The sequence below is a fragment of the Centruroides vittatus genome, unplaced genomic scaffold (assembly GCF_030686945.1).
Source record: "Centruroides vittatus isolate TY-2023 unplaced genomic scaffold, ASM3068694v2 contig_730, whole genome shotgun sequence".
NCBI classification, from domain to species: Eukaryota; Metazoa; Arthropoda; class Arachnida; order Scorpiones; family Buthidae; genus Centruroides; species Centruroides vittatus.
In genome coordinates, this window is record NW_027122467.1 from 1 (window position 1) to 23526 (window position 23526).

General features: G+C 30.9%; 1 protein-coding gene and 3 long non-coding RNA genes across 4 annotated transcripts; 1 reads left to right on the forward strand and 3 right to left on the reverse strand.

The window, feature by feature from the left end:
- Positions 1-4145: 4145 nt before the first annotated feature.
- On the forward strand, positions 4146-5450 carry LOC136980898 (uncharacterized protein F54H12.2-like). The gene has a single exon (XM_067277100.1). The coding sequence runs from the start codon at positions 4146-4148 to the stop codon at positions 5448-5450; it is 1305 nt and encodes a 434-aa protein (XP_067133201.1).
- A 498-nt stretch (positions 5451-5948) lies between these two features.
- Positions 5949-7035, reverse strand: LOC136980894 (uncharacterized). The gene is made up of 2 exons (XR_010881617.1): positions 6113-7035; positions 5949-6039 (listed from the first exon to the last, which is right to left on the reverse strand). It is a non-coding gene; the product is annotated as an uncharacterized lncRNA (long non-coding RNA).
- A 6130-nt stretch (positions 7036-13165) lies between these two features.
- Positions 13166-13959, reverse strand: LOC136980895 (uncharacterized). The gene is made up of 3 exons (XR_010881618.1): positions 13898-13959; positions 13681-13754; positions 13166-13605 (listed from the first exon to the last, which is right to left on the reverse strand). It is a non-coding gene; the product is annotated as an uncharacterized lncRNA (long non-coding RNA).
- On the reverse strand, positions 13954-14428 carry LOC136980897 (uncharacterized). The gene is made up of 3 exons (XR_010881619.1): positions 14329-14428; positions 14111-14185; positions 13954-14026 (listed from the first exon to the last, which is right to left on the reverse strand). It is a non-coding gene; the product is annotated as an uncharacterized lncRNA (long non-coding RNA).
- Between the last annotated feature and the right edge of the window lie 9098 nt (positions 14429-23526).

The following is a 23526-nucleotide window of genomic DNA, read 5'->3' on the forward strand; positions in this document are numbered from 1 at the left end:
TTTAAAGAGATAAGTCCAGGAATGAAATATTATAAATTTTCTAAATTCCCCAAGGTTGACAAGGTTGATTAATATGTATTTCAAACATCCTAGTACTTGTGTAATTGTGGGTCCTTCCCAATCGGGAAAAACCACATTAGTAAGAAAAATTATTCACAACAAAATTTATGAAAATTCTCTGAAGAAGATTTTGTGGTGTTACTCTGTATATCTACCGTTTTTTCAAGAAGAAAGCGATATCACATTTATGTATGGGTTACCAGAATCTGTTGAAGGATGGGATTTGATAATAATCGATGATTTGATGCATGAGTTGTCTCCAAAAACAGCATTTTTGTTTACAACAGAATCTCATCATTGTAATGTAAGTGTGATTTTAATAATGCAAAATTTGTTTCCGAAAAATAAGATTATGAGAGATATAAGTTTAAATACTCATTACTTGATTTTATTTAAAAATAATCGTGATGAAAGTCAGGTGAATTGCTTGGGTCGTCAGGCTTTTGCAGGAAAATTTAATTTTTTCATGGATGCATATAAAAAAGCAACAGAAAAGGAATTTGGTTATTTGTTATTGGATTTTCATCCTACAACGGATAAGAAATTTTCTGTGAGAGATTCCTGTTTTCCTGACAAACAAGGTATTTTCTGGATATACTTGCCTATAAAATGAAGAACGTAAAGAAAAATTATCATATGCTGGCTTTTTTAGCGAAGACTACTCCTTCTCAACGAAAAGCAATATTGAAAGAAGCTACTCCAAATCAGATTAAAGTTTTGTGCGAAATATGTGATAATTTGCGGAGAGGAAATATACCTGCTGATGTTCGTAAATTAGGAAAATATAAAAAAATTATCAGGAAATTAAGTGAAAAACACATTCCTTTAAATACCAAGAAAAAAATTTTGGTTAATCAATCCGGTGGATTCCTTCCTCTTCTACTGGCTCCATTATTGTCTATGGCAGGAGGATTAATTGGTAAAGTAATAGGAAAAAGAATTTAATGGCGAAGCAGATGGCCCTAGTTCCTCCCGAATTACTGATGAGTTATCAAAAGCCTGAAATAAGAATTGGTTCTAATATCGAGGAATTACTTGAGAGTACAAATTTACCTGATGACAGTAAAGTCAAGCTATTAAGTCAATTGATTTCGAGATATCAGAAAACCGTTCACACTCCTAAAGAACCTGTTAGAGTATCTGTTGTGTCTAACCAAACAGAAGAAACAGAATCTCGACTAAAAGAAAAAGCTGATCACGACGATGGATTTATTAAACAAATAACTTTATCAGTACCTCAATTATATCAAAAATATATACCACATTTAATTGCTAAGCTTGATCGAAATCATTATGGATGGAATTCTAAAGGTGAATTAACAATTGAAGGGAAACCCATTATCGGAAGTCATATGGTAGACCTCGTTTCGTATGTTATGCGAAATAGGAAAACGGTATCACCTCCTGTTGGTTTTAACGAATTTTGGACTATTTTAAAGAAAATAAACCTTCCACAAGAGTGGATTGGAAACAAAGGTTTGACAACATTACCTGAAAAAATACAATATCAACCGAAATCACTGGAAACTCCAGAAGAAATTTTCTCTCCATCGCTATTTCATCAACCGAAAAAATCTAAGAGGAAGAGGAAGAAAAATTTTGAATGGAAAAACTTTTGAAATCGATATACTATAATCCGAAATCTCCAGCATCTTTTGGTGGTGTGAGTAAATTAGTTAAAGAATCGAATTTACCGCGATCTGATGTTAAAAAATGGTTGTCTTCTCAATTAACTTATACACTTCATAAACCTGTACGAATTAAATATTCGCGAAGAAAAACTAAAAGTTTTTATCCTAACGACTTATGGCAAGCTGATTTAATTGTATTAAAACAATTTTCTAGATTTAATAATGGAATAAAATATTTACTAACTGTAATCGATGTATTTACTAAGTATTGCTATGTCGTAGCTATAAAAGATAAAAAACCTCAGTCAGTTTTTAATGCTTTTCAAACCATTTTTAAAAAAAGAAACGTTCCGAAAAATTTACAAACTGATAAAGGAAAAGAATTTTATAATAGATTAGTAAAAAATCTTTTTAAAAAATTTAAAATTAATCATTATTCAACTCATTCAGATACAAAAGCAGCAGTTGTGGAAAGATTAAATAAAACTTTGCGGAATAAAATATATAGATTATTTACTTATCGTAATTCTTATAAATATATCGATAAATTATCAGATATTGTGAAAAGTTATAATAATAGTTTTCATAGAAGTATTGGCATGTCTCCATCGGAAGTTACCCCCCTACATCATAGCATGATTTTCGAAAAGTTGTATGGTATAAAAGGAGGAAATACGTTTAAATTTAATATTGGTGAGTTTGTTCGAATTTCGAAAATACGTAAAACATTTAGTCGAGGATACCTACCCGGTTGGACTAAGGAAATATTTATTATTCATGATCGTTTTCCATCTCATCCTCCAACATATATATTAAAGGATTTAAATAACGAGATTTTGGAAGGACGATTTTATACAGAAGAATTACAGAAGGTAACAAAATGATGCAATCAGACTTTTTTGTGACTCTGACAAGCAATGCCAGCATGAAGTTATTCCCTGAAAATAACCAATCTCATTTCACCGTGAAAATGAGTCCGCCTATTGATTTACATGGAAAATGGGTGGTTGGTTTGACAGAAGTTATTATTCCTAGAAATTGGTTTAATATATCTAATCATAATAATGATTATACTATTACTAGACATAAGATTAGGAGAGAAAAAATAGAAGATAAAACATATGTGATTCCATTAACTACAGCTAAAGAAAATGAAGGAGAGACTCTTTTCGATTGGATAAACAAGAATATAGTTTCATTAACAGGGTCTAACACGGCAGAATTCGTTTTAGACAAGAATTATAAAGACATAAAAATAAATTTGAAAGAAGGATTTGAGCTGCATATTACGAAAAAAAATGCTCACAAATTACTTTATTTATTAAATTTTCCGCTGAAAGAAATTATATTTAAACAAGGCACTTCAAATTTAATATTGCGAGCGGAGTCAGGGGAATATATATCAAATTCTAAATTTTATAAAGATCAATTTATACTTTTAATAGAAAGAAATAAAAAAGTTGTCGAGGAAATTGATGTAGAGGAAAAAATTTTTATTCCTATTGGACTTTATTCATCTGCAGAAAAATTTTTAGGGATTTTTAAATATACTAAATTAGCATTACTACCTAATAACAAAATCATTTTAAAAGTTCCTAAAAATATAACGATTGAATTTGGAAACGAATTAAAAGATTTGTTAGGGTTTAAAACACACAAATTTTCTGAGGGTGAATATGTGAGCGACTATCCAATCGAATTGTCTGCAGGAATTTCAGAAATTTTTATTTATTCAAATATTGTTGCTTCTCATCGTGTTGGAGATATATCTGCTCCTCTTTTAAGGGTTATACCTGTGATGGGGGAGAAGACCGATCAAATAGTTAGAGTTTACCAGTCCCCTCTATACTTTCCATTAACCCGTAATTATATTGATACAATTGAAATTGAGCTGCGAACTGCTAACGGGAAAGAAATCATCTTTTTTGGGGGAAAAACATTATTAGTTTTATCTTTTAAACAGATATAAATATCGTTATATTTTATTTATTAACGTTAGTTCGTCTTTGAGAAGTAGAAAATGAAGCTCGATCCTAAGGATTGTATAAATTATTACTGCAATCAGGCAGGAGGAACGATATGGAAACACGATTTTCCTTTTACACAACAATTTGGAAGAGGGAATTATTTCGCTGGACCGCAAATACAGAGGGGATATGGATTTTTCACGAATCTGTTTCGAAAATCTATTCCCCTAATTTCTAAAGTGGGGAAGTATCTGGGTAGCAAGGCTTTAAAATTTGCATCAAATGTAGGATCGGATGTAATTGGAGGGAAGTCGTTTAAAGAATCTACAAAGTCTCGTTTTAAAGATGTGGGATCTGAAATTAAGCAAGATATACTTAAAAAAGTCCAGACAGGATCAGGTATAAAAAGAAAACGAGGAAAAAGATTAATTCAGTCACAAAAGAAGAAGAAGAAGCGAAAACTTAACGATATTTTTGCTGATTAGAAATGGATCCTCATTCGTGTGGTTGTCTCAAATCAGAATTGGACCTATTTAATACTGTTTCGACTCAACTAGCAATTGAGAATACTTACGAAGTTATTGCTCATCCAGTAGCCACCATATCGGATAGCAGAGCACCTATTGAGTTTCTGATATCAGGATCGGGTGAGCATTATATGGATCTACATTCAATTTATTTATGCATTCAAGCAAAAATTCTAAAGAAGGATGGATCGAATCTAAGTTCTGAAGACAAAGTCACACCTGTTAATTATTTTTTAAATAGTATGTTTTCACAGTGTACGATGTTTTTAAATGATAAACAGATTAGCGCTCATGTTAATTACCCATATAAAAGTATATTAGAGGCCTTACTATTTAATTCGAAAGAAATGCAAGAAACTTTTTTAACAACCGCATTATTTTTTAAAGATACTGCAGGACAAATGGATTCGATAAATCCCTTAGATGAAAATAACACTAACCATGGATTAGTTAAAAGATTTAACATTAGCAAAGAAAGTAGAATAATAGATTTAATGGGGCGGCTTCATATCGATTTAGCAAATCAGCCAAAGCTTTTAATAAACAATGTGGACCTGAGGGTGAAATTGGAGAGATCTAAAGAAAATTTTGCACTAATGGCAAATAACGATGAGTATAAAATCATTATTAAAAATGCATCGTTGAAAATTAATAAAGTAGATGTCAGTTCATCAGTTCAAATTGGGATAGAAAAAGCCTTACAAACCGGTATAATAAAAATGCCATTTCGTAGAACTGATGTTAAAGTTTTTACTTTAACGAGTGGAATTCAGTCTACAAGTATTTCGAATGTAGTTATAGGTCAGCTACCCTACAGAATAACTCTGGGATTAGTTTCCAACTCAGCATTTAACGGAAATGTAAAGCGTAATCCTTTTAATTTTAAAAATTATAATTTAAATTATATATGTTTATCAAAAGACAATCAGATGGTTCCCGCTAAACCATACTGTCCGGACTATAGCAATAAAATTTATGCAAGAAATTTTATCTCCTTATTTGAAGATACTGGATGTATTCACCATCACAGATCTACAAATATATCTTATGATGAATATAAAGATGGCTATGCTCTATATTGTTTTGACCTCACCCCTGATAAATCAGGATCTGAGGGTCATATAAGCGTGAACCAGCTGGGAAACATTGCTATTGAACTAAAGTTCTCAAAGGCGATACAAGAAACGGTAAATGTTATTTGTTTGTTGGAATATAATAATACTTTAGAAATTGATCATTCACGAACTGTATTCACCGATTATTAATGAATACCGTTACTTTATGGAGATTAGCGGCGAGCGATCCGAAAATAAAAAGAAATTTTGGGGGAGTGTTTGCATCAGACGATCTCCCGTTTCGAGTTGGTAATAAGCAATCATTTATAATTAATTTAGATGAAAGAAATAAGCGAGGAAGCCATTGGGTATCAGTATTTTTTACGAAAGATAAAAATTCTTGCATTTATTACGACAGTTATGGATTAAAACCGAGGAAAGCAAATATCATCAGATTTATAAAACGAAATTCAAAAAAATATTGTTGGAATAATATTATTCACCAAAGTTTGTTTTCCTTAAACTGCGGTTATTTTTGCTTATATTTTTTATATAAAATTAATAGAAATCTATGTTTATCAGAATTACATGTAACGGATAAATTTTATAACGATGAATTTGTTAAAAAGTTTGTTAAAAATAATTTTCATTTGTCAAAACCGATTGTAACAACTAATAATCAATGTTGTAATTCAATAAAAAAATCTATTTAAAATATAAAATTGTGTTTTTATTTACAAAATTTACATTCATGTTTTTCTTCAATGCAGGAAGGGTTTTCAGAATACATCCGATAATTCTATGTAAAAGTAAAAATATATTTAATATTTTCAAAATGAGGTAATATTTAAAACAAAATAATATATTTTTACCTGTTTTCATATAATGCTTATATGAAAAGACATTACACAAGCCGCAATGGTGTTGGAAATCCCAATGATAGGGACACAGTATTTTAATTTCGGAAGATTTTGGAACTCCGAATTTTTCCACATCTAGCGATTTAATGGCGGTATTACAGATATCATTTGCTCTACGAATTAAAAGTTTTTCTATTTCCCCCCCTTTAAAAAAAATAAATCCATATTTTTGAAATAAATTTTTAAAAGTAAAAACAATATCATCATGATGAATCCATTCATCATTTTCAGGCTTATACGATAAATATAATTTATGTAATCTATTACAGAATCTAACAGTTTTTTTATCGGATAAAGTTAATTTATCCCACCGTATTTCGGGGTGGAAAAAATTAATAACTCCAAAATCCTCCGAATTAAAACCTGTATACCCCATCTGTCGTATTAAATATCCGTTGTATGGGTGTAAACATGCTTCATTTTTAAATCTGAATCCCTGGCAATCTAGTATAACCCCGGGCTTATCTAAAATAGTAAAATTAATTTTATATATAGATTATTATAGCTAGGACTACTACTAAACATATTTTTTTAAAAAAAAAACTTACTATCCATTTTTGCTTGAGTCCACTCATTGATACTCATGTTTCTCCAGTGGTTGCTACCGTGATTTTTCTCTAAAAGCTAGTGAATGTCTGTCGAGTATTTATAGAAAAAAGATTACTTCCGTGTTTCTTACCCAGGGGTAGGGGATTTCTCCCTCACCCATCAACTTGACAACCCTGATAAAAACTTCCGCATTCAGGTTGACCTGTGAGAATAGCTAGAGGATTTTCTCATCCAGCTTAATATACTGGTGATTTATGATTTTAGCTTTAGTTTATATGACATCATCAATACAAAAATTGAATTCTTAAATTTTAATATAGACATCTACCAAACTGACTCATACAAAATATGGTTTTTATCCGAAACAACTTTAAAGCATATGATAGGAAGTTGATTAACTCAGCTATGATGTTATATAATTCCTCCATTAATATTTTTTATGATGATTCCACAGGAGAGTGTAATAAAAATTTTAAAATAAATTTTTGATTGAGAACACAGTTTATTTAACAGAAAAATTCTACATTCAATTTTTAATGAATACAAATTACAAAAAAGTTTTTGTATGTAAAGATCATGTTAAAATGTGAAAATAAAAATTAATGAAAATGTTTGACACACTTTAAATTTTGTGCTGTCTTTAAATACTATAGACTCCAATTAGAATATAACAATTACAGGATGAATTATTACAAAACATGACACATTTTTCTAAATATAAAATATTGTACTCCACATTACCAGGTATAAAATGCATTAAAACAGATCTAATCACCAGTTATAAAATTACTACTAAAATCAAATTAAATAAAAATTCTAAAATGTATTTAAAAATAAAGTATCTGTCTGTGCCGAGTAAAATTCTGATTAAGCAGTATCGTATTACACCATGTGATTACATCTTTTTTAAAAGTGGTAATTTAAATATAGAATACCACGAGTTACAATTCATACCATTAAAAAATAATTTGTAAAATCATGTGTAATAAACATAAAACTAAAACACGCGAATAGATTGTTAGACTACACTCGGTAAGTAAAATGAATACTGGTATCACTAGGCAAAGCTACATTAAATAATAGAGTTTAAATGAGATGATGAATGATGCCATTGACACTTTTGTTCTCATGAAGATACTATGCTGAAATGATTTAATTCCTTGATGTGTTTTTTATGAGGGGGTTCTAGTTCCTCCGTCTTTTTGTCATCTAATCATGGTTCTATATGCTGCAACTGCACTCTTCTCACTCACCTCAAAGCAACTTTCCTCATTATTTTCCATGTCATATTTAAAAATATTATATTATACTCTCAGAAGGTTTTTGTTGTCATCGTGTTAGTGGTTAGTATAACAATAGGGAGATTATTAAAAAAGTTTGTAAGTTTAGGATAGATAGTTTGTTTTAAACTTGATGACTGCAACTCTTGAAGGTTAATAACCTAACCAGGAAAACACACAAACACTCCCTGTGACCTAGGGTCGATGACACTTCCTCATACCGAAGCGTTACCTTCGAAGACGGATATGTCCTAATTTAGTTTCAACCGTTACCTTCAAAGACGGATTTGCCCTAATTTACTTGCAAGCGTCACCTCAAACACGATTGTAGGTCACTAACGGAGGATAAAAAGGGAGCAATTTTTCCTAAAAACTTTACTCATCAATTCTTCACCCACTGATTCTTCTACTCGCTAATTCTTCTAGTGCTAAAGAAAAAATGTCATCAGACGGAGGTATGTAATTCTATTTTAGTAATAATATTACCCATCTTAATTTAAATTATATATTTTTATAAACTAATTCTAGAATTTGACTTTGATTTCGAAAAGAAGAGTACTAAGAAGAGAGCGTCAAAAACAAAAACTGGGGAGACTACTGAAAAAAAACAGAGATTTGACTTGGATTTAACCGAGGAGAAAAGTAAGCAACCAAAAATTCCTGACTTTAAAGTTAAAATTAGTGATTCGGAGAGAATCGAGATACAGGAGTTTAAGGCAAATTTTTATGTGTGTCTAAGCAAATCCAGAGGGTCATACCCTCCCAACAAATATAATATCAAGGTGACTGACTTCAAGAAGTATAAACAAGCATTTAACGCCATACAAGAACATTTGGATGAGTACAGTAAAATTTAAAGTTCTAGTTTTAATACTATGTTTTAAGTGTATAACGGTTTTTAGTATATAAAATTTATTAAGAACAACAGTGTTCAATTAATACTATGTTAAGTATTATATTTTAAGTGTATAAAATTTATTCTATGGTAATATGGCTTTCACATTTGCATTAAGAACAACAGTGTTCAATTAATACTATGTTAAGTATATAATATTATATTTTAAGTGTATAAAATTTATTCTATGGTAATATGGCTTTCACATTTGCATTAAGAACAACAGTGTTCAATTAATACTATGTTAAGTATATAATATTATATTTTAAGTGTATAAAATTTATTCTATGGTAATATGGCTTTCACATTTGCATTAAGAAAAACAGCGTTCAAAGGTTATGTGAGAAGTTATAGAGCATTTATCTCTAATTATAGCGATCCGAGTATTTTACTTGAAAATATTAGAGGTACTATTTATAGTATTTTAACTAATAATGATTTAATTTCGAGAATGAAATTTTTATTGAATTTAAAGATAAGATTTATAAAATATTTGGAGAATGAGATTATTACTCAAGACATATTTTTCTCCAGTCGGGTAGAACATATTTTATCTCAATATATGATCAATGAAAGGTTAACAAATGCTTTCGACACAATTTTAAACTTCATTGATCAGTTTATTAAAAATGGGTCTGGGTGGATTATTAAAGAAATTATATTTGTGGATATTCATTTAGGAATTTATAAGGCTGAGAATGGAGGTTGCGGAAAGATCATCCTACCCAAACGTCTATCAAATAAGCATTGTTTGTTGAATATTAAATGTAGTGATAATTACTGTTTTTTATACTGTATAATTGCTAGTTTGTATCCAAATACTAATAACAAAAATTCAATTTATTCGTATAGGAAATTTTTGAAATATTTAAATACAAATACTCTAAAATTTCCAGTAAATATTAAAAATATCCCCTCATTCGAAAAAAATAATTGTTTGAAAATTCAAGTATTTGGATACGAAAAAGAAATAATTTACCCTATTTATATAAGTAAATATCAATTTGAAAAAGAAATTAATTTGTTATTATATAAATCCCATTATTTTCTAATTAGAAACTTTAACAGACTATTGTCTGAAAAATCAGGGATTAGAAAATTCTGTCCCCGCTGTCTAATAGGCTTCCAGAGAAGCCATACCTTAAACGAGCACATAAAATTATGCTCTAATTATAAATATCAAAAAGTTTCTACTCCGACTGGAGAAAAGGCGATTGCTAAATTTAGTAATTATGAAAAGCAATTATATCATCCTGTGGTGATTTTTGCAGATTTTGAATCAATTCTAGAGGAAGTTCACGTAGATGCTGTAAATCTAAATTCTAGTTTTACTAAAACTATTCAGATTCATAAACCTATATGTTATTCTATTGTTATTATTGAAAATGATGATACTTTATTATATTGTAATTTTTATTGTGGTAAAGATCCTATTAAGCATTTTTTATTTGATATTCAGAATCAATTAAATATTTTATTAGATAAAATAAATACTTATGTAGAAATGAATATAGATACTATTCCCAATAATTATGAACATCAGTGTCATATATGTGAGGGGGGGTTTAATAATGATGATATCAGAGTAAGAGACCACGATCACCTGACAGGAAAATTTCGGGGAATGTCCCACAATCACTGCAATTTGAATTATAGATTCAAAAAATTTATTCCCATTATACTACATAATTTTACAGGTTATGACTCTCATCTGATTTTCAAAAATATCCCCCCAAAACTATTTTCGAGAATTCAGATTATTCCTGTAAATTCAGAAAAATTTACAACGTTTACTCTAGATCATTTTAAATTCATTGATAGTTATCAATTTTTAAATTCCTCGCTAGATAGATTAACAGAAAATTTAAAAAATGCGAATTATAATTTTCCTATTTTTAATCAATTTTTCTATAATAACAAAAATAAAAATTTGTTAAAAAGAAAAGGAATTTTTCCCTATTCTTATTTTAAAAACGAAGATATTTTATACGAGAGATGTTTACCCCCAAAAAAATATTTTTATAATGAATTATCTGGAGAAAATATTAGTGATGATGATTACCAGCATGCAAAATTAGTTTGGGAAAAATTTCATTGTAAAAATTTTAAGGATTATTTAAAATTATATCAATATGTTGACACTTTATTATTAGCTGATATATTCCAAAATTTTAGAAAATTAAGTTTAAAGTATTATAATTTAGATCCAGTATATTTCATAACAGCTCCAGACCTAACTTGGAATTGCGGGTTAAAAATGACAAAAATCGAGCTGGAATTATTTCGAGATATTAATATGTATCTTTTTATTGAGGGGGGGATGAGAGGGGGGCTATGTCTCTGCGGAAAACGATTTGCTAAAGCTAATAACCCTCTAATTCCAAAAACCTATGATAAAAATCAACCACATAACTATATCATTTCGATAGATGCTAATAATCTCTATGGATTTGTAATGAGTTCTTATTTACCTGTAAATAATTTCAGATGGTTATCTGAGGATGAGATAAATGCTTTAGACATTCGTAATATCCCCGATAGAAATGATATAGGCTATATTTTAGAAGTTGATTTAAAATATCCCCCAAATATTCACCAGCGTCATAATGACTTACCGCTAGCTCCAGAACACCTCATCATTCCTTATGATTTATTATCAAATTATCAAAAATCAATATTAACTAAATTAAATTTAAAATATAATAATAATAATAAGAAATTAATTCCAACTCTTTTTGATAAACAAAATTATGTAATTCATTATAGAAATTTAAAATTTTATTTAGAAGAGGGGTTAATATTAACTAAAATTCATCGAGTGCTCGGATTTAACCAAGAGCCATGGCTTAAAAAATATGTACTTTTTAATAACAAAAAACGCCAGGAATCGACAAATGATTTCGATAAATCTTTTTTTAAATTAATGAATAACAGCTTTTTTGGGAAGACTTGTCAAAATGTGAGGAAACGCTTAAATTTAAAAACAGCTACAACTGAAAATCAATGTCGGAAATATTTATCCCAGATATCTCTCGAAAATTTCCAAATTATTAATGATAATCTCACAATTTTTAAAATGAAAAAAATTAACTTATGTTTGGATAAACCAATTTATATAGGGTTTTGTGTATTAGAATTAAGTAAATTGCATATGTATCAAACATTTTATAAAATATTTAAAAATAAATATGGTGAAAATGTGAATTTATTATATACCGATACCGATTCACTAACGCTTCAAATCCATACAGATAACATATATGAGGACTTTAAATCATTTCCAGATATTTTCGATTTTAGCAACTATCCAACTACACACAAACTATTTGATGTAAGGAACAAAAATAAACTAGGATATTTTAAAGATGAGACATCATCTAAACCTATAATAGAATTTTGTTCATTAAAACCAAAAATGTATTCGTATATTTTTGATAATCAAAATAAAAAAACAGCTAAAGGAATTAAAAAATCCGTTGTTAAAACCTTTAACCATGAAAAATATAAAGAAGTTTTATTTAATAGTCAACTATTGAGAAATCAGCAGTTTGGAATTAAAAGTAAAAATCATGTCGTGACAACATATCTTCAGAATAAAATATCACTCTCACCATTTTATGATAAAAAATTTATTTCTGATAATGGTACAGATGTGACATCGTTTGGGCATTATAATTTTTATATTTAAATTCTTCCAGATTTTCTGATATCATCATACCCTCAATACGGTTATATATTATTATACAAGAGGAAACGAAATTCAAAAACTTGTTTAATACAAGGTGTTTCGAGTAAAACATATCTTTGTTTAAAACAAGCTGTGAATAAAGCCGGATTATTTAAATTACCGGAGAATAAGAAATACTATTGTAAATTTTTTATACTAACTAACCAGATAACAATACTGTTATGTAATAAGAATTTTATAAAATGTGGTTGTGTTAATTGTAGTAATAATCAACTGTAATAATCATTACTGTACTTTTTTAAAAATGTTGTAACCAATAATATGTTTATGTAAAAAAAAAATAAAAACTTTATCCTAATACCGAGTTTTTTTTATAGAGTACACATACATCACTTCACTGGAATGGAAAAAATTCTCGAGTTTACCCATGGATGAAAATAACATCAGACGTTTTAAAAACTTTGTTAACTGGGAAATTATAAGCCAAAAAACTGATTTAAGTCGAGACTTCATTTCTGAATTTGCAGATAGTTTAAACTGGGAATTAATATGGAAAAATTATATATTCACTACTACATTCATCAAAAAACATATTAAACATGCAAACTGGAATTTAATTTCTGAACATCAAGTATTAGATGAAGAATTCATGGATAATTTTTCAAAATATCTTAATTGGGATAAAATAGCAAAATTTCAGCTTCTTTCTGATAATTTTGTTAAGAAATATATTGATAAATTAAATATGAGAATAGTTTTAAAATATCAACGATTAAAAACAGATACACTGAGGGAATTAAAAGATTATCTCCACTGGGATTTAGTTTCTCGCTATCAAATACTGAACGAAGATTTCATTCACGATTTCAAATATCATCTTTTCTGGTGTTACATTATAAAATATCAGAAACTAGATCATAAATATATTGCCGAAAATTCTCATAGTTTGTTAGTCTATATACTTCAAGATATTAGCAACATCGTTGATGACATAATGGATCGGTTAAATAAATTCGATGAAGAAGAAGAAAATCTGTAATATTATATTAGATTTTTTAAAAATAAAAAAATTATTAAATCTTAAAAAGAGTCAATTGTAAAAACTTACATCTTAAAAAAGAGCAGAGAATTTTACTTCTGTTCTTCTTACAAGGGCATCTGACCACATCGGTAAAGAAATCGCTTCAAGTTTGAATAGAACAAAGAAACAGAGTTCACCCCTCACGTTTTGTTAAAAATACTAATCATATGTTTTTAAATTATTACAAATACTAATACTAGATTGTATATTATCTACAGATTAAATATATATCACAATAACTTACAATATTTCCCAACTTTGTGACAAAAAATAATTCTCAGTATTCAAATCCAGCACCTGTCTACTATTACACAAAGAAAAGCAACAGGTTTACACAACTTAGTTCAGGGTACAAACTCTATGACTGAAAAGGCTAGTATAATTTTTTAAAAAAAGAGTCAATTGTATTATCTAGAAATATATTCTGATATTTCTAACATCATTAGTAAAAACTTACGTCTTAAAAAAAGAGCGGAGGATTTTACTTCTGTTCTTCTTACAAGGGCATCTGAGCACATCGGTAAAGAAATCGCTTCAAGTTTGAATAGAACAAAGAAACAAAGTTCACCCCTCACGTTTTGTTAAAAATACTAATCATATGTTTTTAAATTATTACAAATACTAATACTAGATCGTATATTATCTACAGATTAAATATATATCACAATAACTTACATTATTTCCCAACTTTGTGACAAAAAATAATTCTCAGTATTCAAATCCAGCACCTGTCTACTAACACACACAGACAAAGAAAAGCAACAGGTTTACACAACTTAGTTCAGGGTACAAACTCTATGACAGAGGGTGCTAGTATATTTTATTTATTTTTTTTTTAAAAATAATTCGATTTTATCATTACTTTACATTAAATTCTAACAAATTAAATTTTATTAATGGAGGGAGACGATTTTTAATCTCTACAATAGTTATTTCACAAAATGAAGTGTACAATAGAGGGTGCTAGTGTGTATATAGAAAAAATAGTTATTTTTGATAAAAATTTTTTAAATTTCTCATCAGAAGAGGTGTTTGTTCACAGATAAGTTAATAAAAAAATTAAAATGTATAATAACAATTTTTAAATTATGGGACTTAGAAGTCCCGTCAGACTTTACACCACATTAGGACTTACAACTCATTTTTTGTTTAATATAAAGAACTTTTTTCAGAGAAATTGACAGATTAAATTCATAATTACGTATTTGATAATTTTTACAATATAATAACGTTAAAATGAACTGCAATTTGACTTCAGAGTGTAATCCTCTTTATTTTTATAACCCAGTTTGTATCATTCATTTACATTAAAATCTATATTAATTTAATTTTATACCCCAGTTTGCATCGAATCTATACTACTCACATTAATAGAAAACCGATAGTTGTCAAGCCCTTGTATCTAAAAATGGAATATGTTTTCGGTGTTTTTGAAAAATTAAAAAAATGAACTTAAAAAAAATAGATATTATTTTAGTACCAAACCATACAATAACCACAGCACAAATGATTAACAGTAAATATGAAAATAATGAACATAATGATTTAGAAAAAGATAATGTAGTTTATTCATTAGATTGTAGGTGTTCACATTAAGAAAAAAAAAATTGGTGAAACTGGAAGAAAATTAATGACAAGAATTAAAGAACTTATATATGCCATTAGAGACAATTCACTATCATCATCAGTAGCACAACATTGCAATACCGAAGGCTGTGAAATTTTAAAAGATAGTATCAACAGTATTCTATCAGAAAACAATCAATTAAAAAGAAGACTACAGGAACACCTAGAAATTTTGAAACTACAGGAAGACAATAGAATTAATAACAACGTGGGACTAAAGCCACATGAGGGGTGGATTGACATCCTCTTTACATAACCTTAAAACAGATGCTGACTAGATGTGGGTGTACAGTCACATCACTTGGTAAAATATATTGTAACAAGGCAGTTGACTTCACACAGTCTCATGGACCAGGTGTATATGTTTTGTTTAAAGCTTAGAAACCAATTATATCAATAATAGTAAGTTCTTTGTTTGTTTTCCTCCCGTTATGTTTTTAATATAATTAAACAGTATTTATTATTAATAGTTGAACCGTCTACCAGAATTTGGAAAAAATGTGGGAGAAAATAGGGCATTTACTGGTCCCAAATAATATCATATATTTCATTGTCATTGTATTAAACTTTATGCTTGATTGTTATAGTTGTGTAGTATATGGGTTACATTAAATACTGTAAATACAGTGCACTGTATATATTAGATAACACTTTGTATTGGTTAACTATTGGTGTTATAATTATTATGTTTGTGCCGTGTGTTTGTAAGCTGATGAGGGGTTTTGTATCCGAAATGCGTACTTACCTAAATTTGAATATGATTATTAAAGACTAACTTTTTTTATTAAAGATCTAGTCATTCTTTCTGTCGGCCTTGGTGTGGTAAGCCCTGCAATTGTTAAGTCCTATTTATTTAGGTTATCTAACTCTATCCAAGATATAATGATATTCATTCTATATTTTTTTATACTGTATATAATTTTATATAAAAAATATATTTAAATGTATCTTATCTAACGAAACCTGATATTAATTTTATAAAATTACTTATTATAAGTGTGCCCTCAGGGTATTCTCTCCAAGAAAGGAAAAAATACACCTGCGATTTACTTCCACTAATCAAATGATACTACAACAGGTTCGATGCATTTAATCTATTGTCGTCCGTATTATTCAGCTTGATTACGTAACAAGGAAAATTTGCTGTAAAAAAAGGTGGATTCTACTACTGTATTCGGCATTAATGTAATTACTATTGTGTGAAGAGTATAAATATAAATTTAATTTAAAAAAATACATTTCGTCCTAAAATTATTTGAAAACTGAGCAAAAATTAAGAAGGAAAGAGAGAATTTCCTGTTGTAATGTAGTGTACAGTGAATATAACCTTGTGGTCACCTTGAATATGATTAATTCGAATACGCTTTACTACATTTTGACAAAGATTGGTTATGTTCATGTTCAATATTAAATATATCAACCCCTGTAACAAGATTCGTCTTGAAACAAATAAAATTTATTATATATAATATTAAATATATAAAAAATTGAGGGTAGAATATGATGGATATTTGTATTTCTCTATCATTGAACAAAAAATATAATAACTATATATGTTATTTTATTCTTACATATTTCATTCTTATACTTACACTTACACTTATGTGACCGGAGGATCGGTACCTTCTTGATACCTTGTCAGGACTGACACCACCGTGTCACGAGTGACACAGAAGCCGAGACGGCGTATTGGAACGGTTTACGCGAGCGGCCGCGAAAACAGGTTATCGGATTCGGGATAGAGCTGAGATGAGAGAAGAGACATCGAACCGGAAGTGACTCACACGACTGCAAGGTTAACAACTAAAGTAACAATTTTAATGTAACGAAATGAATACATGACTAACCGATCGAGAGAGAGAGTTTACATGAGAGTTTTTTAACTTTTCTTTTAATGACCTCCCTGTGGCTCAGATGTTGTAAAGCTCTTTTTGTTGCCTTTCGTCTTGTATGGGTATTCTATAAATTCCTGCATTAAGGCTCTGGTCTATGTCTTCCTTGTCCGTACGTAGCGTCTGGTATATAGTTGGATTTCTTTTAAAAATTATCTTTTTGTTTGTTTCAACGCCTATTTTTTTGTAAATATTGCTTAGGGGTGCCATATATCCACGGGCGTAGTCAGGAAGGGACATGGGTGAGCACGGCCTTCCCAGCTAACCTGGTGCCCCTCCCCAGAAAATTACAGCCTCTACTAGGCCCCCATAACAAAACCCTGGCTACGCCAATGCATGTATCCCATCACGGTGTATTCTTCTATTCTTTCCCGTTCATTAATTTCGTTATCTCCAATTCTTAGTTTGTTAATGATGGCATTATCGCCTTCTGGTTGACTCCGAATTGCCTAGCTAGCTGTTTGATGCGCTCTAATTCTTTGATTCTGTCTTGTACTTTGCTGTAGTGTGTGTACGCTCTCTCTCTCTCTCTCTCTCTCTCTCTCTCTTTTTTTTCCTCGATGTTTGATTATTATTTAACTGCAGTTTGAAAACAGTATATTTTTTATTTTCACTGGTTTTCTTTTAATTTTATGTCTATATAATTATTAACTTAATTTTTTCGCATTATAATTATTCTTAACATTTTACAATATTTGAAATTAATATTAAAACCTTAGTGTAAATGATATAAACGAAAACTGGTTTCAAATATCGTCCTATGCAACTCTTCCAAGGAGCAAAGGTGTATTTTCACTCTACCATAAGTGTTGTTTAAAATTATACTACCCCTGGGCAGTGGCGTAGCGAACATAACTGGGGCCCGGGGCATAACTGGCGCCCGACACTTTATTGGCGCCCCTCTTCCCTCCAGAAACACACATACCGGTAGTTTGTCTTGGAGACCATTTGGGCGCCCCTCTACGAGTAGCGCCCGGTGCATGATACACCCCCTTGCACCTCCCTCGCTACGCTACTGCCCCTGGGTCTTCAATGACATGATGGTGTTGGAATCAGTCAAGTTCAGCAAGTCCTTACAGCTAGGAAATGGGTTATTTGGTAAGCACAACCATAAATACTGATTTCTTACATAAGATGAAGAAGGTTTAATGCCTGATTGGAGGGGAATTGACCTGTTTTATCTTCTCTAGTCAATGCCCATGACTAGATGTGCTCGTTTAAATTATCACAGGGAACCAAGAAAGTAAACAATTCGTGGAGAAGAGTCAAAAATTGTAACATCCTACGTTCGGAATATAGTGTTTCGTCAATTCGTCTTTCTGAGGAGACAAATCGATGCAACTCTGATCGATTTAAGTACTCTGATTATTATTGCCATTCTCGTCAGAACATTTAATACAGAAATAAAAAGCTGTATTGTTTTCAAAGTGACGTTTAATCTTTACAGAATAATTTAGAATTGCATAATGAAGAACACAACGTCGCACGTGCAGTTTTTCGAACTGCTGCTGAGACAGTTGCAAATGTACAACATATCGTCAGTAGAATATTAAAGGATATTGACGATACGGATCTAGACAATTGTAGGAGAGTGTGCCATTTGTGGAAAGAAGAAGTAGAGAAATTATTACTAAAGAAAATGACGACGTTCACGATGGTAATAAATTTTAATTATCTTAAGAATTAATATATTGATTAATCTTTAATATTAATATTTCGCTATTTATCAAATTTAACACGTGGTCCTAATCGGAGTAAGAGATTACCAATTACACTTTTACTTTTTCAGTTGTTACAGGATAACATAAGAGAAGAGAACGATCATATTTTGACCTTTCTAATGCTATTATAATTTTAAAAATAATACTAATCATTGGCACTTACTCTCAAATTTAAGTGTTTGCTTTTCTTAATAATTAATTAGATAGAAATAGTTTTGTGTAATAAAATCGCGTATCAGATGGCAGCAGACACAGTTTTAACTTTGAATCTTAATCAGTGTTTTTTAAACAGAAACCCTTAACGTTTGTTTCAAATGCCGAATACGTCGAGACCTTAGCAGCTTTTTATTAGATAGATAGACCTACTAATAGTAGATTGAATAAACCACTGGACATTTGGAAGTTGGTCCTGGGTTCGCTCCTGAACAACGGGCTCTGATGGGTGGACTTTTCAGCCTTGTCTGTTGTTTAAACAGGTGCGAGTTTCTCATAGAAAGTTTCCTGACAGACACTTTTCCTGCCTCCGGGTTGTCCCATTAAACCAAAATGTTTGATGAAAAGAATATTTAAATGTGTATGTTACTTTTAACTCCTGAAAACCAAGCATGTAACTTTTTGTTTACTAATTTTTAGACAGATTTTCTTTAATTTAAAAAATACAGAAGAAACAAAGTCGTCTTTATTTCTGTCATGACTAATCACCAGTTTAATTGAAACTGTCTTTCTGTATTTCTTCTTTAGAAAAACAAATAAAAAAAGAAATAATTAACAGAGTATTATTGTTAATTGTCTACTTGGACTTTACTTATTAATAGGACTTTATGCCGGTGTTTAAAGATTGGCACAGTAATGAGAGTTAGTTCAGGAAAGAACAAAATTTCTTTATTAAATCACCTGTAGTAATAATTTCTGTACACATATTATACGTGTTTCGGGCTAGCATGCCCCTCATCAGCAGTATTACTACCAATCATGTAATACATGATTGGTAGTAATACTGCTGATGAGGGGCATGCTAGCCCGAAACACGTATAATATGTGTACAGAAATTATTACTACAGGTGATTTAATAAAGAAATTTTGTTTTTTCCTGAACTAACTCTCATTACTGTGCCAATCTTTAAACACCGGCATAAAGTCCTATTAATAAGTAAAGTCCAAGTAGACAATTAACAATAATATTAGAATTTAAGGACAGTAAGGCTTTTACAATTAACAGAGTAATTCTTTACCATAAAATATTGTAAACAGAGTACTACAATATACTTTACGTTTTTCTTTCTTATTTTAAACAATTGATAAGCTTGCTGGATACTTGTATTTTTTCATAATGACGACGTTTGGAGTGAAAGAATAATGCAACACACTTCTCCTTTCTCTCTCTGAAATACAGAATCTCTCTGCAAAAGAGAGGTTCTGTATTTCCCAGGAGGATGTTCTGTGGGAAACTAGGACCTTATAAGTGTTTTTGCTTTTTATCGTTATTAATTCTTTCTGCCCTGTGTGCGATAACGGGGTCTTTTTAGCAAGTGTCTTATGGGTTCGGCCAGTCTCCAAATAGGACGGGGCCCGATATAACTGGATAGACCATCCCGAAAAATTCCTAGGGTTTTTCGGTCTGTCTAGATTCCATCTCGGGACACCCAGAGCGTGGTTGCCCAGGTATTCGGCTTTTATTCATTAAGTGTTATGCCGCGACTCCACCAGTGTAAAAACGGCCGTAAAACTCCTCGCCGTAAAAGCTTTTAATCACGTGACCTATTTGCGTTTGCGCCCTGATTGCGGTGGAGGTCCGGCTAGCGAAGCTTTTTACGGCGACGGTACTATTACGGTTGTATACGTGATATACCGATATAAAGACAATGATTATATTCTACGAGTTTTTTCTGTACTATAATTACAAATGTAGTAAAAATAATATCTTTACTTTCATACATTAACTTTTATTATCGTATTATTAAGACAATATACAGCACTTATAAGCTTAGCTTTTTTATTATATACTCCTCCAAATGAAGGATTTTCCTTTGGCCGTCCATATCTCGTGTTTTAAGCATTCATTATTATTATCGGGATACCTCTTGTCGTAAATATATAAATACTTTCGGATGTTTTCGATAAATCTTTCCGGATCTATTCTAGTTCTTTTCCAAGTAGCCACGAGAGAACGTACACAAAAGCTCGTTTTCCGCCATTTTCGCACCGTGTCACAATGAACTAGATTTCACTGACTTCTGATTGGTGGATGATACCGTTTTACGGCCGTATTCGCTTCGAAAGTTGAACACTGCTCAACTCGCTTTTACGTTGGTTTTACGACCTGCTCAGGCGTAAAATATCATGGTCACGTGATTAAAAGCTTTTGCGGCGAGAAGTTTTACGGCCGTTTTTACGCTAGTGGAATCGCGGCCTTAGATATCTGAAGATAATGCATCCTGGAAAACTCCAGATGGTCAATCCATTAGTGCGGCACAACCTGCTATCAACTAACAATGCTCATTAGTTTTATTCATTCTACCACTGAACGGAAGCGAGAGAGAAGTGTATTTCATATTATTCATTTATTAAATCTTTTTTAAAAGGATTTTTAATCTTACATTATGAATGCTTTTTTCATTTTTCAAGAAAATTCCTCTTTCTTCAATCGACCATAAATTTCACAGTCCAGAATACATCCGTCATATCTTCGAATTGAGTGAAAATTTTCAATTTGTGTGGCATCTTAAATATAATACGGATATAGAGTTTAAATACTAAAGGATGAGCAGACTTTCTCCTAATCGCAGAGAGAGATGAGAGTGAATCAGTAATAATTGCAATTTTAGTATTATTGGCCACCCTTTCACACCACTCAATTGTTGCAAAATTGCATAACGTTCCGCTTGAAAAATATTAGAGTGGACCGAGCCTAAATAAGTTGCAAAAGATTTCAGTCTCATTGCGGTACACTACAAAATTTGCCCCAACATGACTGTCACACTTCGAACCATCGGTAAAAATAGCGATGACACAGCCAGTAGAAGAAACCTCATTAAATCTAAAGTTAGTATAAGGACTTATGGCATATTTATATTGAATGTTTTCCTCCCAAGACTCCCCATCGAAGAGGTCTGATATTGAAACAAAAAAAATTACCACATTTAATCGACCAGATTTTATTTAAATAGTTTATGTATTTGTCGACTGGCGGTTTGCGAGCAAGCACTTGCAAGCTTGCATTGGAAGATGTTCTAAATGCCTTGGTAATCAACAACAAAGCTCCACGTTGTGCAGAAATCAACTTTCTTTTTGGGTGTACTTTTTCAACAGCAGAACGCCAGGTACCGCATCCGTAAGTTAGAACAGATAGAAAAATTAATGTTTCGAGACAAAGTTCGCGCATGTAGGGACCACCATTTATTAATTCTGTGTTCCAGACAGACAATACAATCTCTGCGACCGACCTCCTTTTTTAGGCTACTAGCAGGCAAAACGCTAAAAGTCCTTTTAAAAAACACAAAAATTTCCAATTAAAAAATATAATTTTTTTTAATAAAAAATGCTAGAAATTGGTAGAAAATGCTGTCATAAATTGTTTCCATAGCCTCGCAGCCGAGGTCCCAGGTCTTCCTAGCCACCTTGGTAAAAGCATGCATGATGTGTCTAGTATGTCTGGTAATATAATCAATATGATTACTCCAAGACAACTTATGGTCTAAAATTATCCCCAGATATTTAAGTTCTTTCACCACCTTTATATGTCTGCCATCCATCCGAAGAGTCGGAAACACGTGCATAAAGACTCCTTTGTCTTGGTTTACTAAACACAATAGCCTTGCTGTTTTCGGCTTTAAAACAAAGTTTATTCATTATCCCCCAATTGTGTATTCTTTGCAATGCAAGATTCCTTTTAGTTTCCAAGTTGGCACGGGACTTTCCTCCGAAGAGAACAAAAGCGTTATCCGCATAGGCGATCAGAGCGTCTTGTCCGAAGTCCTGACAAAGAAATCGATCAAAAAGTACAATCCATAGTAAATGCCCGCAAACTGAGCCTTGGGGGCATCCTCTCAAGACATTACGGTGAAAAGAAAGGCGACCAACAGTAAAGGTTGCAATTCTATTATCAAGATAATCATTGAACTGTTGGTAAATGTTACTTGGGCAATCAAAGGTCCTAAGCTGATGAAGGACCAAAGGCTACCATGCTGAGTCGAAAGCCTTACTTATATTCAAGCTCAGTCCAAGAACATAGGTGTTATTTTCTAATAGGCTCTGAATTTTTTGTACCACCGTTTCAATATCGTTAGTTGTAGATTTCTGATGTCTGAAACCGTATTGAAAGTTGTTGAGTTTGCTTGAGGATTCTAGATGCCATGTGAGGCGATTAGTCATTAACTTTTCCTAAACTTTTCTCATGATAGGCAGGAGAGATATAGGTCTCACATCTTGAGAAAAAAGGACAGTTTAGGTATAGGGACAATTTGTGCCATTTTCCATAGCTGTGGAAAGATACCATAGCGCAAGCACATATTATAGAGTTGAAACAGCTGTGTCGGAATAATTTTCCATAACATTTTTGCTATGTCGACAGTCAAACCATCAGTACCAGGTGCTTTGCCTGTTTTTAACTCTTTGAAGGCTGAGTCTATCTCATT

Excerpts from the sequence above, each read along its gene's own strand:
- LOC136980898 (XM_067277100.1), top strand. The coding sequence starts at position 4,146 with ATGGATCCTCATTCGTGTGGTTGTCTCAAATCAGAATTGGACCTATTT.